This window comes from Alosa sapidissima, chromosome 3 (genome assembly GCF_018492685.1).
Source record: "Alosa sapidissima isolate fAloSap1 chromosome 3, fAloSap1.pri, whole genome shotgun sequence".
Classification (NCBI taxonomy): domain Eukaryota; kingdom Metazoa; phylum Chordata; class Actinopteri; order Clupeiformes; family Clupeidae; genus Alosa; species Alosa sapidissima.
Window position 1 is genome coordinate 11,204,966 of NC_055959.1, and position 15,546 is coordinate 11,220,511.

A 15,546-nucleotide genomic window follows, 5' to 3' on the forward strand; every position below is an offset into this window, starting at 1 on the left:
AAACCTGAAGTAATTTTTCAGGACAACTTTAGGCAACCTTTTGCCTATAGAGATAATTGCTAGTTAACAGGTATCAGGGAGTGTAATATGTTGAAGTTTGATGAATTTCATTAAAGAGTTCCTGAGACTAGAGACTGTAGACAGTAAAATAATGTCACCTCATCCCTAGCAGGTGTGACAAATATAATATAACTTCATGGTCAAAACAGCAAACTTCCATAGTACACTTTCCTGGCAAATTGATAGTTTGGATAGTCTTCTGGAATTTGTGCTCACAATTGTGACTTCTGTGAAAGTTACATATTAAAATGTGGGATATATGAGATGTTCAGAATGAGAATCTTGCCAATGACTGATTATATGAATACAAATGAGATGTTTTTATTTATTTTCCATTACAGTAATATGCGTGTTCACTGAGTGGAACAGAATATTATGAGTAATTACTTAATGAGTATGCCAGTAATTACATCATGAACTTCAATAAAGACTGACCTATAGCTTTCAATAACGTCATATTTCCATATTTATTCATTCTTATTGCATTCATCTCTGCGTAAGAATGACTGCACAGATTCACACGTTTCTTTTTTTTTTTAGGATGTCCTCTGAGCCAGTTGGTGAAGTGGGTGGGCACAGACCTCTTCCCTTATCCCAAAGTATAAGTATGGAAACGGTCTGTTTCAAACGGACTTTTCTTGGGAGGAGAGATGACTGTCCGAAATATGAGACCACAGACAACGATGAAAATATACATGGTGAGTGCTGTCCGCGTATTTGTTTCGTCTTTGCGCAATTGACTGGGGCTCGCAAAAACACTTTACCTATTCCGTGAAAGCCACCATCGGTTCAGCGCTGAGTACCTACCGGTTCCCACTATGCATTATGTTGGAAAAAGAAGAGGGCTACGCTATTGCTGTTACCTTTGGGAATACAGCTGTAGCCTTCTGAAGGTGGTCGTTTTTAAAAACAATATGAGTTATGTCATTGAAAGGTAATTAAAGCGCTTGACATATATATATATATTCGCTCAACTTCAAACTGTCATTTCAAATAGCCACAGTTAGTAATCTCAGACAGAACATGCGAGTAAGAGTCGGAGTCGTAGTGGCTTGAATTAAATGTGGAAGCTATTGCCGCGTTCATTCCCGACGTCAGGAAGCCTACAAATAACAGGCTGAAAGTCAGTCAAACATGCTGCAAACAGGTCAATGATAGTCTTTTTTTCTGTTCTATTCAAGGGACAACAACGAGTAACAGCTGTGCTTAGCCTACTTTGAATAGACAAATACATAGACAAATAGGCTACTGAAACAGCCTACACGAGAAATGATGAAGTAGGGATTCGTCTCATATCAGGTTTTATTTATGGAAGTTAGGTTACTCTACAAAAAGTTCAACCTGCATTCTTCCTCAGAATAGGCTAATAACCTACCTACTGAAAAGACCAGTTGTTTCCCATCCTATGTTTTGCATGTTGGTCAAGTTGGCCGCTACTCATTTGCATAGCCTACATCTATGTTTTGATGTGTATCTAAGTGCATGATCAAGAATGATTTTAATGGACTTTACATATGATTTCATTTTCAAAAACATTTGAATAGGCATGCTCAATATTTTTGCGCCTACAGATTAGGTTTATGCTTACTGAGTCAGCGGGGTCACCCTTAAAGCCGTTGCCATTTATCACTAAGAAAAAATCTCAAGTCTTTGATCTTTCCGACTGAGCAGGTGGGGGCTGTTGCACTTCCCTAATTCGCCGAGGTGTTGTGAATCGGCTTGACTAGATAAGCACTGTTTTCCATCTAACGGTGTGTTCGACATAAGCTACAGTTAGGGTACACTGAAGCCTTAACGTTTGTTTATTTTAGTAGCAAGCAAGCCGATGGGAAGTAGTAGAACTTCCTCATTTCAGTCGGTTTGGGTCTACCTGCCAAAATCAGTGTTGTGTTTTGTTTTGCATTGACAGTCATAACTGCCAATAACAGCTACCCCACATTAGACTCTTCCTCGTCCTCTGGACAAAATTACATTTCAGTCCACTATGTTGCAGTGTACATTTAAAAAAATCCTTCCATTTACTACAAAGCATCAGTTGATGGTATTAACCTATATAAGGCATTAGGCTAATTAGGTTTTCCCCCGTTTTATCATCATAATATAAAATCAGTTTGAACCATTTACATTTTATGATCATAATGCCTCCTTTCACATTGCAGCAGGTCAGGTAAACAGAGAGATTGTAGGTGGGCTCATGAACTCCTGTGATCCTGTCTCTGGACGCATGGCTTGTGTACATAATCTGCTCTCTCTCATCTACATGCTGTTTGAAGTCATGATGGCTTTATGATGATGATGATGGAGACAGACCTGCAGTTGTCTAATGCCAGGCCTCCCAGGCGATGTCTGCTGGGCCTCCAGGCAAGGGGAACATCACAGAAATCCCAGAGAACTAAGTTTAGCAGTGGTCTCAGCCGGGTGATGCAGCCTGTATTGAACAGAGATGGCAGCTTTAATGCTGATGTGTGTTGGAATGTTGATGTGTGCAGAGTCTGTCAGCATCTAATAACGGGCTTAGTTTAATGCAAAAGGGTGGAAGGCGGGTGTTTTTCCTGTGTGACTTTTTCCTGTGTGACTCTGTAGTGTCAGTCATAGCTGCCTCCAACTGTCTGTATAGGGAAGATGGCCTGTACTTAGTCTAGAGGTCTAAGATGATGTCTTTGTTAAGGAGTGCTTGAAGCGCTGATGTCTGTGTTAGGCTGTTGTAGTCTGGGTAATGCCCCACGTGCACTCTCCCGTGTCCTCCGTCCTGTCAAAGCAAAGAGTCTTCATTTGTCTTCCTGTTAGTCTGTGCGCACGCAGTGCACAGATTTCAGAAATCTCAGATATCTCACTCGCTGTTCCTGAATCAGACCTGTACCCAGGAATCAGAATCTGTATGCTATACATGACATGAAATAGATTCCCGACACCCGTTAACCATCCATGTCAGTGGCCTCAGTTACATTGAAACAATTAACCCTAGGATTTTACAGGACATTTGTCCCGGTTTATTTAACTCTAAATAAAACTATGGCTTATGATCCAGAATAATGTATAGATTTGATAGTCTTGTTGGCCGCCTTCTTAATTCGCATATGAATGGTCCCATGGAATCTTGGTGGTCATGTAGTTCCGGCTCTGTTTCTGTTTTTAATGTAAGAAATCTTGTAACATGCCTTTGAGTTTAAAACAACATACAGCCATACAGTACGTCTGACATAGATGAATGCAACATACCTTGAAATCAAGCGTTTGATTTTTTAGCTGGCAACAGGCCACAAGAGTCATCCTTTGTGAGTTTCCTTCAGATCATTTGAATGGTGCAATTATGGTCGTCAGAGGCCCTATACAGCCATATAATTATGGTCTAGAGCGCTGAACAGTATGTCATCAAATGGCAGCGTCCCACTGAACAGTGAAAAGGCTAAAAGTTCAATGGCTTTTCCACCCTCTTTATTCTTCTTCCTATGGCATTCCCCCACAGTCAAACACATCGGAGGACTTAATGATTTCCTTAGAAATGCCCTGCCACCTGCCATGGAGAACATGACTGATGTTTGGTCTGGGCACCCGTTCAGACTTTTCAGCCACTGTCACATCCTTCGTCCGCATGTGTGAAGTATGCACATCTGAGGAGGTGCCAAGAGAAGTCAGTCCAGGGCAACTGGGAGATCCGGAAAACACGCCATTCCGTTTGCCGTTATTGTTGTTGTTTTGTTATGGCAGCCGGGTTTCGGGGAAGTCCGCCACGCTGCTGGCCAAGGGACCCAGAAACTTGCATAGTCTTCATTGCGACCAGACGCCAAATTCTCTCTCTGGCTTCATCAAACGTCACCTGTGTGTCGGGAACAAATCTCCACCCAGTCCTCGTGCTCATTTAGTCAAACATACACTGATTTAATGGATGTACCGCTGGCTAACATTTAAATTATGCAGCAAATATTGACACCGTATGCAATACGTATGCAATAAATTCTGTAATAAGTGCCTTGGGCAGGGTACAGGGCACTGATGTTGTTACCCCATATGTTACCACTGTGGTGTTGTGTGTCTCCTGGAGCGCAGCCTGGGTCATTTCTGGCCTTTACTCCCTGATGTATAACAACTCACTTTGATGTCATCTCTCTCTCTCTCTCTCTCTCCTCAGTTTCTCACCGCCTCCATTGCCTGGGCCCTGCATGACGTGCAGCCACATAAGTACTCGCATCGAGATCCGGTCACCTTCGAGCTGCACCTGTGCGACCAGTGCCCGCCCGGCACGGCGGTCAGCCGCCACTGCGATGGCCAGCGGCGCACCGAGTGCAGCCCGTGCCCGGAGCGGCACTTTGCGGAGCAGTGGCACTGGGGCGAGAGCTGCCAGTACTGCACGGCCGTCTGCAAGGAGAAGCAGCTGGTGCGGCAGGAGTGCAACGCCACCCACGACCAGGTGTGCGAGTGCGTGCCAGGCTACCACCTGGTGGTGGAGTTCTGCGTTCGCCACACGCCGTGCCTGCCTGGAAGTGGTGTCACGGCCCTAGGTGAGTATGCTCGACCGTCCGCCTCCTCACTTCGTCTGTCGCCTTCAACAGGTGCACGTCCCTGGCCTATTTCTTGCAGGGCCCCACTGTCCACGTGACTCTTCTTTCCCAGGCAACTTCCACTGTCTGTCAAAGCTGAAGCTAAAAAATCACAGAGAGTGCAGCTGCTGTTAATGGAGGATTGTGAAAGCATACATTCTGTCATCTTCCCCAAACTCCAGTTTCATGCCTTGTATAAACTACACCCGTAAGAAAACAGTGGGAATAGCTAATAACAATGTGTAAATACCAAACGAGTGTTATCCCTGGCGTGCGTTGAGGGGTCCAGTGTGCTGGATGTGTTTGCTTGGCTGGGGCTGAACAGGCCATACGTTGTGTGAGTGACAGGGCTGCAAGGCGTGGGGAGAGCCTTCGAGGAAAGCGCAGGGGTAATAACTTCTCTGGCAGCGTCCGGCGGTGAGTGAGTGACAGCGTCATTCATCACGGCGGAGTTAGCCGGGTTCGGCTGGCTGTGATCGGCCGCGGTCCTCCTGCTCGTCCAGGCCCGGGGGTGTACTCAGGGGAGCGGCGGGATCCATCTGCGATGGCGTTTTAATTTGCACGTTTGTTTTTTGAGATTCTTTCCTCCCCACTTTTAATCAGGCCGCGCTTCATCCCCTGGCCTTCTGCAGTGCGCTATGGACAGCGTCCAAGGGGGTATTTCCCTGGCCAAACCCTTCCCATCAACAGTCTGCTACGTCTCCATAACAGATGAGGAATAGTGGTTCTTTGTGGCACGTTGACATCTCCCTCAAACTCTTACTTTTCCACAGTTTATACAAGAATTACAGTTTTAGTTTTCTTACATAATGTGTAGTAACATGCACTGCTAGGTTTGTGCAATATGAATGAAAAAAGTTGCCTAATATAGACTGAAAAATGTAGACGAGAGACATTTATATATCTGAAGTATAGAAATGAAATGTTATATTGTTTGAATTTGAAATGTTAATTCATAGCCTGCAGTCACCAGAAGATGGCAATATAGTTCCTGATCAAGAGGAATTGTACTGTAATTTACAGTGTGAAGAAAAAATATAGCTATATAGATGGATTGATAGATAGACAGAGACAAAGAGAGACACTGCCACTGAGTGTTAGATTAAGGGCATTCATCACCAACGAAAAGTTCTTAGCTTCTTAACTGTGAAATGAACTCTTTAAGAAATATCAGTTCTTCACAAGGGGAAAACCCCATCAGTTTTCTTCATTGGCTATTTTTATGTTCTGAGTGTGTAATTATAAATGTTCTATTTATAGCCTATGACATGGGAGTGTTCCTGTGTAGCAAATCATGTGACCCGGAATGAAGGGAAGCAGGAGCTTCAGTATCAGAAACTGACCTTTCTGTGTTTGCTGTCAGGAGGTTTCTGTTCCTGATTGTCTGACCTTCATCAATGAAAACCTCAAGCCATATGTATGATTGCTGAAAATGACCCCTATTAACTGCACGTCCACGCCTCTCCCACAGTTATCAGAACTAAATGAGAATCAGCCTTTATACTATTTATTTTTGTGGTCAGTGCCAAAAGTTCAGGAAAATCTTTTTCACAGGCAGATCATTTGTCTGCCCATCATGAAACCATTTCCAATTCAGACCAGCTGCAAGTGATTTGGAGACCCTATATTATTTAGAGGATGCAGACAGTTAGACAGACATCCATTACAATTCATGTCTATGTCAGCTACTTAAACTGTACTTTTGACCTATACTGAGTGGGACCACATTTCTACATGAAGACAACATGTCATGTAGGTTTTAATGCTCCTGAGATACACAACAGTAGACATTCTGGTGAAGTGAACAGTCCAGTTACACATATTTGAATAATGTATGTAAATATCAGCTTTTTACCTATCTGAATCATTACATTTCAAGTGAAGCTCAGCCTGACTTTGTGTGTCTGTATTTGTGTGTACAGGGATGCCAGAGAGTGACACGGTGTGCGAGGCGTGTCCTGATGGCTATTATTCTAGCGTATCGTCGGCCACAGAGCCCTGCGTCCCCCACCGCAACTGTAGCCAGCTCGGCTACAAGACCCTCCGACACGGAACCAGCACGCAGGACGTGGTGTGTGATAACGAAGCTTTAGTCCCCACCGAGTGCAACACCCTGGACATGCAGTGCCACACAGGTATGCCCTGCACCCAGACAATACCATGACAACCATGATGGCACCAATATTCGAAGGTCAGAGTAGGCCAAGGTAGCTAGGGTGGCACTCACGGCATGACTTTTCAATGGCAACATGAAGTTTTACGACTGGCTGCTGTCAGAATGGGTTTGCACCTTTTCAAATTTTTGATCAGTGTGTAACATTTGTCATATACCCACTCTTACATGAGAGCCATACAATGGTAATATATAACATTCAGGCAGCAACAAAAATGTTTTTCTGATCGACTTCATGTCGGCCTTGGGTAGAATAAAGCAAAACTTGTCCTAGCAGGTGCTCCGTTTTGTACTAATAGGCCAGGTCGCCACCTTCAACATAAGACTAAGGATATTTCACATTTAGGAAATAATTTGGGGCCTCTGTGCTGTAATGAATTATGACTGGATTATGTCAGATGAAATTCTACTGTACATCAACCATAGCTATTGATTGAGATTATTAGTGAAACACACTGTCTGTCCAATAAAAACACTGTGAGGCTGTGGAAATGTATTGGTTACATATTAGGCAACATTATGGAATTTGGGGGAAAAGAATGTGTGGGCTTCTTCCTGGCAAATTTAGTTCAGTAAAGCGTACAGTTTATTGCTCTGGCATGGTATCATTTTTTTTCTTAATGAAAAGGATTCATGAGGAGCTGTATTGGGCTAAATCCAGAGAGTTCAGACGCTACTCTTATATTCATGAGTTTAATATTGGTTTTATTCTGCAGCTCTGATCAAACAATTTTTTGTAGATTGAGATTTCTCATGAGATTTTATTTTACCAGTTTATTTTACAGTTGATATTCTGGGAAAATATTTGATATTTGATCTCAACAGTCAAACAAATGTACTCCTCCAGGCTCCACTGCAAATCATGGATGCACACTGTTAAGGCAATGACATTAATAAGTGGGCTTTACTGACCAAAAGAGAAATATGAAAGAATCCAGAACATCTACCGCCTGAAGGCCAACCGTTCACCCAGGCAGTGGAGATAGTCTTAAACATTCCAACCTCATACAGCGTTGAAGTATATTATAGTATAAAACATCATCACATAAATAACCTGCCAGCACACTAAACAGCATCTAAAAACCCAACAAAGTCAAGATCAGAGAAAGAAATTTTGTTGTGTTGATTGTTTTAAAACTACAATGGCCGAAGACAGGATTTTAGATTTGTGTCAGATAACCAAACAAAAAAGGTATTGATACCAAGCAAAGTTTTTTTTAAAACATGCATGAATCCAAATGCTAAGAGGAGTAACCGCTGGAGCAGTTGTGGCTGCTCCAGGGCCCATTCTCAGTAGAGGCTCTTACTAAGCTTCCCTGATCCACAGAGGATGTCTGTCTGTCCACGACTGACTGACCAGAACTGATTCAGTGACTCATTGATTGACCAAATACCGGTACTTGATACGATCTTGAGACTTGAACGATCAACTTATTGTGACTGTAACATGAACTGGTGTTTCTTTAAATCTAGCTAGACCGTAAAAAGGAGAGAAAAAGGACCGAAACTCAAGTGCATTTGGCTGAAATACAAAGAGCGAGAAAAGTACGAGAAAATTGAATTGCATTCTGAGCTCTTCTTTCATCTTCCTTCAAAACAACGATGATGATCTAAAGCTAAATCGAAAGCATCGCTAACAACAAGGCTAGCTTCAATTAAAGCTTGGCTACCCCTTTCCATGAAAAGCACACCTGAGAGGCTTAGGAGGACAACCACCAGCAACTGGAGAAGCACATGCAGAAATGACGAAGTCTTCAATCAATGCACTTAAAGTGCCTCGTGCTTTGAGGGGAACTGAAACTATTTACAACCAGAAATTCTCTTCTGTTACTATATAGCTAGCAGCAGAGATGTAAAATTCCAGCTTCAAAAAGTAAAAGTCCACATGAACACATGTGATTTCAGTAATTAGCTGATCTACCTGGCTGAATTGTGCTAATTAGATTTTAAGTGAATGGTTGGAACAAAAATGTGGCGGGACTTTTACTTTCTTAAGCCGGATTTTTACAACTCTGGCTAGCAGCATCAACACAACAGTACAGTATACCTAATATTACTTACTGGTACCTATCAAGCAGAAACAGAGAATCTCCACTCGCTGTTCTCCATGGTTGGATGTTCCATGTTAGAAGACCTTTTCACCTTTGGCTGATCATTAGTCATTTCCTTAGCATGGTTAGTGCTTATACAGTACTTGGCTTCTATGAATTTCTTGAATTTCCCCTTGGGGATCAATAAAGTATCTATCTATCTATCTATGGTGATCTAAACAGATGGATGGGACACCAGTCTATTGTGGGTTAATCCAAAATCCAAAATCCCAAAGTTGTGGGTTAATCCAAAATCCCAAAGTCTGTACCCATTTTACAGCTCAGTGGACTGAGAAAATGCAGATAACACACCATGTCCAGTCCAAAAGCATAACGTGCTTCACTGAGTTACCATGTTGGGACTCAAACCGGCAACTTTCATATTTCCAGCCTGACATCATACCACTGATGTGCTTCTTACCTAATCTGCTGATTTGAATGATTTGGCACTTGCCACAATTTTCTTTCTTTTGACTCTCTTCTCTTGGGCATTTTCTCCACCATGTCTCCTTCCTGGCAATGTGATTAGCCTATGTTGACTGTGGAGTTGTGGATCATGTTTGCTCTCTCCCTGTCCTGTGCATGGGCTGAAGGACTCCCTGTCGCTGTGTGGAACAGTACCGTTTGGCAGAGTCAGTGCCACTTTGTAGTTTCCCCAGTTACAGAGTCAGGGCTGTGTACAAACACTGCTTTTTTCCCGCCTCATACAGAACTGATAAATAGCAGACCATGAGGAGGCATTTGCTGAATTTGATTAAAAAAAGTTTATTGCATTAAAAAGTAAAAAGCAAAGTGGAGCATTCGCAAAATAGATTTTGAACAGCGAAATTGTAACCGTAACTATAACTGTCACAAAATACTAGATTTTATGTTTTCATTGGCGACATTTGCTGGAGTGGCAGCAAAGTAGCAGCCCTACAATTTGATTGCTGTGGAGAAAGCATCCACGATAGCCTACATAATCCTCCATCCAGTCCACATTCGCAATGTGAAAGAGAAAGGGTCGGAATACAGAAATGGACAGCTGTTAGGACCCAGGAGGAAATGTTTAAAAGGTGACATCATATCCTAAGACAACCAGAGAGGAAACTGACTCACGTTGATGGCAACATAAGGAGTTCCTTCTGGATCTGGCCTCATACTTAAGTATTAAATGGTGCTAACATAGGCACTCAGCAAGGACACATTACTCATTTTTAAGCAATGAGTATTTGCTTACACATACACACACACACACACCCCCGACTGCACCCACCCGCACACACAAAAACACCGACATGCCCACACACACGCGCACACACATATCTTGCACCAGTATGAAATACCTTGCAATATTTGGAAAGGATGTGAAAGGTGTGGTACAGGGTACATCTGAATATAGTTTGACTGTACATGTCAGTAAGAGGCTGACTTATCCAGAACTGAAGAAATGATGAATGATTCTGAGAACAAAATATGGTTTCACTGTAGGTTTCATTTGTGTTTCTGGGAAACGGCACACATTATATCTTGTCGCAGCTTTGTTTCATTTGAGGCATCAGTGACAGAAAGAATCAAACACAGTGCATAACTGAATCATGTGTTGGTAATTTGCAATCCAGAAGGCTTATCCAGAACATGTGAAAGTGAGTTAGCCTGGGTGTTTCTCCTTTGAAAGCTTGGTGGTCCAGAGACATTTATCACTGTAACTCACGTTTGACTCACTTTTACAATCACCTCTTAATTAAAAGGGGGAGGATGTTTTCTTTAATTACTGATAAAACCATGACTACGGCCGTCATTTAGAAAGAATTTCCGCTCTTTGCTGTGATAAAGGAGGCTGTTTAAAAGAAAATTGAAGGATAACTTCAGTGTCTACCCTTAAAGTGATGTGAAGTGAAAGCCTTTTTGCCAACTGTTGAGCTCTTTTTAAAGGTTCTGTAAAAGTAATTTGCTACTGGCTTGTATAAAGGGTTCTTTTACACAATAAAATTTACAGCGACAATGTTGGACCTCTTTAAGGGGTGTAGGGTGTATTTTTTGGTTTCCCACCAAAAAAAATTGCTTTTGATTCATGCCTGTCTGGTCATATTGTTTTTGGGACCTTTGGTCTTATCTAGATTTTTGCCTGGAAACTTTGCTCAACCTATAAACTAAAGGAACAGCATACATTTTCTTACAGTCTTCACATTACATAGATCCTTTGAACGATAGAATACATGAAACACAGTTTCAAACACATGCAACCACACACATCAAACCTACAGAGACCAATTATGTACATCATACTGTATACCTCAGTGTGTTAGAACCTTGTAAATCACTGGTGGGTGACACTGGTTTGGACTCTGCATTCCTAAACATAGTGTGGACTGTAAAGTGGCTTATTTACCTCATTATCAGAGATTATTATTGAATGGTAATATAGCAAGGTTTACTTGACAGCTTATTTTTCGTGGCCAAAAGTCACAGTATCATATCTAAGTAAGATATAATGGATTTCATTTCTTTTTAAAGGGCACTGAGTCTAAAATGCACTACATAGAAAAAAAAATACTATAATTTTGCTCATCTTGCAGTCATTATTTGCAGTCTTAGAGAGCACTCTGGCGGTACAAGTTGAACCCGTCCAGTAGGGATTAGTATAAATCTTAGGTATCGCTGAGAGTCTAAGTCGAATCAGCCCAGTTTGATCTGAAAGAGTTGACAGGAAACATGATATACCTGCCCAGACATACTGTGTGTCGTCATTAATCCCCCTCTTTCCCTCTCTCCCGCTCAGACACCCTGCTCTGCGAGGAGGCGATCTTCCAGTTCCTGGCATCCCCGCGCCTGGCCTCCATCCCGCTGGAGCGCCTGCTGGAGAGCCTGCCGGGCCGGCGCGTGGACTGGAAGAGCGTGGAGCGTCTGAAGAAGGCCTGCAGCCCACAGCAGCAGCTCCTGCAGCTCCTGCGCCTGTGGAGGGAGCAGAACAAGGACCAGGACAAGCTCTTCAGCATCATCCAAGGTCCGACCCCGACCCCCGACCCCCGACCCCGACTCTGACCACCAGTGCACTCATCCTCACATTCCTGCTCTGCAGTTGTGGGGTACATTACAGTGGCCTGCCTACTGCCTAGTTGTGGGTTGACTCACTTGTGCTGTTGAGTCTGCAAGTTAGTTTAACTGCAGGATGTTGGTTAAGGAAAGGCATGAAGGGACTTGTGAGCCAGTGTGCTTTGCCATCAGGTTACTCTCAGGTATTTTTTTTTGTTAAAGAGTGATGAAGCTGGTTTTGCCTTATATTTTAGTCAAACTCAGTCTTACGCTCATGAGAGAGCAATGAGGCACTTTTGTAGCGTTGGGCTTTCACTTTCCTTCCATGTGAGTCGCCAACAAATTACTCATTACTCAGTAAACAGTCACATTCAACACTGAACAGAAATCCCTTGTAGGACTTTTTTTTTGTTTTCTCAAGAACTGGTTTTAAAAGAGTTCAACAGAAGTGTTTTCTTGGGAAAAAAGCTCTCAGATCAGTCCCCTACACTCAAAGAAACTCCTGTAGAGGCCAACAGCTTCAAAAAATGTGCCTTTGCTGCACAGCAAACCAATGGCATTGTTACCATATTTTTGGTCTTTTTCACACAACTGTTTCAGATTAGTGGAGGCATAGTGGCTTCAGTAGGTGCTGATCTCCGTGTGCTGCTTCATGAATTGTTCTCCGAGGGTCTTCTCTAAGCACAGGGTTCAGTTTCCGAGAAGTCTCCCTCTCTCTTATAGTAACACACAAAGCGATGCAGAGCAAGAAAATGTCAAGCTGACTGACCATAACCATATGACAGGGATTACTGTAAAGGGTATGGTTCTGTGGGCTCATACTAATAATAACATCACACACACACTCACACACAGTAGTCTTTTTGTTACATCATTCACACGAGACATTCAGAAATACACAGTTCCATAAAGGATTACACAACCTGTGGTAAAATGCTACAAGTTTGTTCATTAAAGTGGTGTAGAGTATCCATACATACTTAAATGATTGAAATAGTTGAGTGTTTGGCCAACTTTATGTTTGTTGAGCACACAAGTATAATTGCTCTATTCCACATATTTTAAATCCTATAATTCACAATATGTACAATACAATGCAGGCAGACACTTTATGGCATGTGCTGTATAGGAAGAGAGCACACATACATATCCTTATAGGTGCTGCGTAGGTACAGATACAGATAACACTAAATGTAAAGATCTGCATCAGTACAAGATCTGAATTGTCCTTTGTGTAGTTGTCAAATTGTCCTTCTATAACCTGTGTGTTTCCCTACTCTGTTTCAGGAGTGAATGTGTGTGAGAGGAAGGTGCTGCGCTGTGCTGGCCTGAAGAACCTGACGCTGGGCGACCTGCTGGCGGTGACGCAGAGCCTTCCGGGCGTGCGTGTGAGCGACGAGGATGTGCGCACGTTGGTGGTCTCCTGCCCCTCGCAGCAGCACATCCTGCAGCTGCTGCACCTGTGGAAGAGCCGCAACAGCGAGCGTGACGTGGGCAAAGCCCTGGCCCAGAGTCTACGCCGGCTCCGGGGCCGCGGTCACGCCGTCTCCAAGCGTCTCCTCAAGAGCCTCAAGCGCATCGCCCGCATCATCGGGGCCTCCACCATGTACCGACTTTACGAGAAGATGTTCTTCAACATGATTCAGGACAGCTCGTGCTTTAAATCCAAAGCCTATAACGACTAGCCAGACCAGTGTTCCACCAGCAGAATTATTTAAAGAAGTTGTATATAGTTAAATGACAAGGGAAAGGAAGGGAGGGTTTGTATTTAGAGTGGGGCTGGGGCTTTGATGTGAGGACGGAAAAGACGGGGCTTGGTCCTCTTCTTTTTAACGATTGATCTTTTGGTTTGGACTGCTCAGCTCATACAAAAATAACTTAACAGAATTTTGTTAAATGCAAAACAGACATTAGTTGACATGAATGTACAGTAAAGTGGAGTGCAATTTTTTTGTTTATTTAAGTGTTTATTTTTTTAACCGGAAAGTTCTAGAGGCTTATGTGTGTGGATTTGTCTGGAGGCTGGACTGTGAATGCTGCATGTCACACATCATCTTGTGTGCTTTTCAACCTGTTTTTTATCTGTTTATTGTGTAACGGTACTTGAGTTTTTAATGTGAGGTGATTTAAATTAATTTGTATAATTTGTACTATTTTTCACAGAATTAGAGGTTTATGCCATATGATGTGTGTGGCAGTCTGAATGTATACAGTGTATGGTGACACCATTTGAAGACATGAAATCAATATTAATATCAATATCCTCTCTCAAAAATTATACTGTTTTGCTGATGGTCTCTGTCAAATGGCATTTGAGCAAGTTGTGACATGGTCTCCTTCCTCGGGAAATTGACTGGAAAGCAAATCTATCACATGGCATTTGAACTCATGTTTTGTTTTGTAAATCCCTGGTAATGTTAATATTTGTTCACTTAAATTAAATGTGTACTGACTATTTTAGACAGCTTCCTGAATGTCATTTCACTCATTAAGCATGAACTAGCTCAGTCACTGTAAGAAAAAGAAAGGTGGAGGATAAAAGATGGGTGTTCTCCAAGGGTGGGTGAGGTGTCTCATGTCCTCTTCAACTTCCCTATAAAAAGGGAACTCTCTCTCTCTCTCTCTCTGGTCAACAGTACAGTGTGGCCCCTGGTGAATCATATCGCTAGTAAAACATGGTGGCGCATGTGACAGGAAAGGTATGGTCTACCTCGAATGACACAGCAGCCAGTGGTTCCAAGGAGCTGCCGAGTCATGGTCTGCTGAGCCTTCTCTGTACCGTGACACCGGTGTCATTGGAATGTTGGGAAATGAAAGTTCTAAAGGATATCTGGCTTCGTTGAATTCAAAATAGAATTTTAGAACCATGAATCAAAGATCCTTAATTACCGCTTCAACCCCCTCTGCTTGAATTGTTGCAGGACAGAATCATTTGTTAGAATGTTCAAGAACTTACACCTTTAAGTGGTGAAATAAGCAGGTGGCCAGAACACAAGTTGATTGACTGGAAGGTTCAACAGGACATTACAGCAACTGGACAATATGGTTGCTGTTTATGTTCAAACAAACAAATTGAGCATTTATCAGTTCTAAGAAATCAGTTTACAGAAACAGCATGAATGATTCATAAACAGAGGTGCACGGATCTTTATCTGAAAGTGAGACATGGATAGATAGTATTTCTGAAGAAAACCTGGTCCTATATTGAAATTTGTCTACAAAGCATGCTCCAACTAGCCCTTCAAACCTCTCTTTAATATCTTAAGTATTTAGTCTCCACCTATTCTTCTATTCCTTAGAATGCATGCATGGTAAGTATGCTACCATGGGTCTGCCTGCCAGCTAGACCTCACAAAAATGTAACCTTCTTCACATACAAAAATAATCATCTGGCAGAAACACCTAAGAGCAGCAGGAGAAAGGGAGGTAAGAGGAATTTATGTGCAATTTCTAGCAGCTGGCTATAGAATTAGAGATGTTGTCTTTTGTTGTGTAAATATTACATGCAATCTGTACAAACAAATTACTGTACAATACAATCTACAATCTCATGTTAAGTTACAGTGTAACATAGGCCTAAGCCTTCCTAAATCTTAGTCACAGCTTCACAAATTTTCTCACCTCTGCTTTTTCCTGTTTGAATTAGCACAATACGGCTACAATGAGCCTA

The 15,546-nt window shown here is 42.5% G+C and overlaps 1 protein-coding gene across 1 annotated transcript; it reads left to right on the plus strand.

Annotated features, from left to right (window-relative positions):
• Positions 1-490: 490 nt before the first annotated feature.
• On the plus strand, positions 491-14,336 carry LOC121705626 (tumor necrosis factor receptor superfamily member 11B-like). Its single transcript, XM_042086697.1, has 5 exons — positions 491-758; positions 4,190-4,559; positions 6,521-6,733; positions 11,623-11,847; positions 13,164-14,336. Exons 1-5 carry the CDS (start codon positions 711-713, stop codon positions 13,559-13,561), a joined length of 1,254 nt encoding a protein of 417 aa, XP_041942631.1. The 5' UTR covers positions 491-710; the 3' UTR covers positions 13,562-14,336.
• Positions 14,337-15,546: the final 1,210 nt, after the last annotated feature.

Bases quoted from the DNA above. Each gene is read 5' to 3' on its own strand.
- LOC121705626 (XM_042086697.1), top strand. From the start codon at position 711: ATGACTGTCCGAAATATGAGACCACAGACAACGATGAAAATATACATG. The intron at 759-4,189 runs GTGAGTGCTGTC...CTCTCTCCTCAG, and splicing joins CAACGATGAAAATATACATG to TTTCTCACCGCCTCCATTGC. The intron at 11,848-13,163 runs GTCCGACCCCGA...ACTCTGTTTCAG, and splicing joins GCTCTTCAGCATCATCCAAG to GAGTGAATGTGTGTGAGAGG.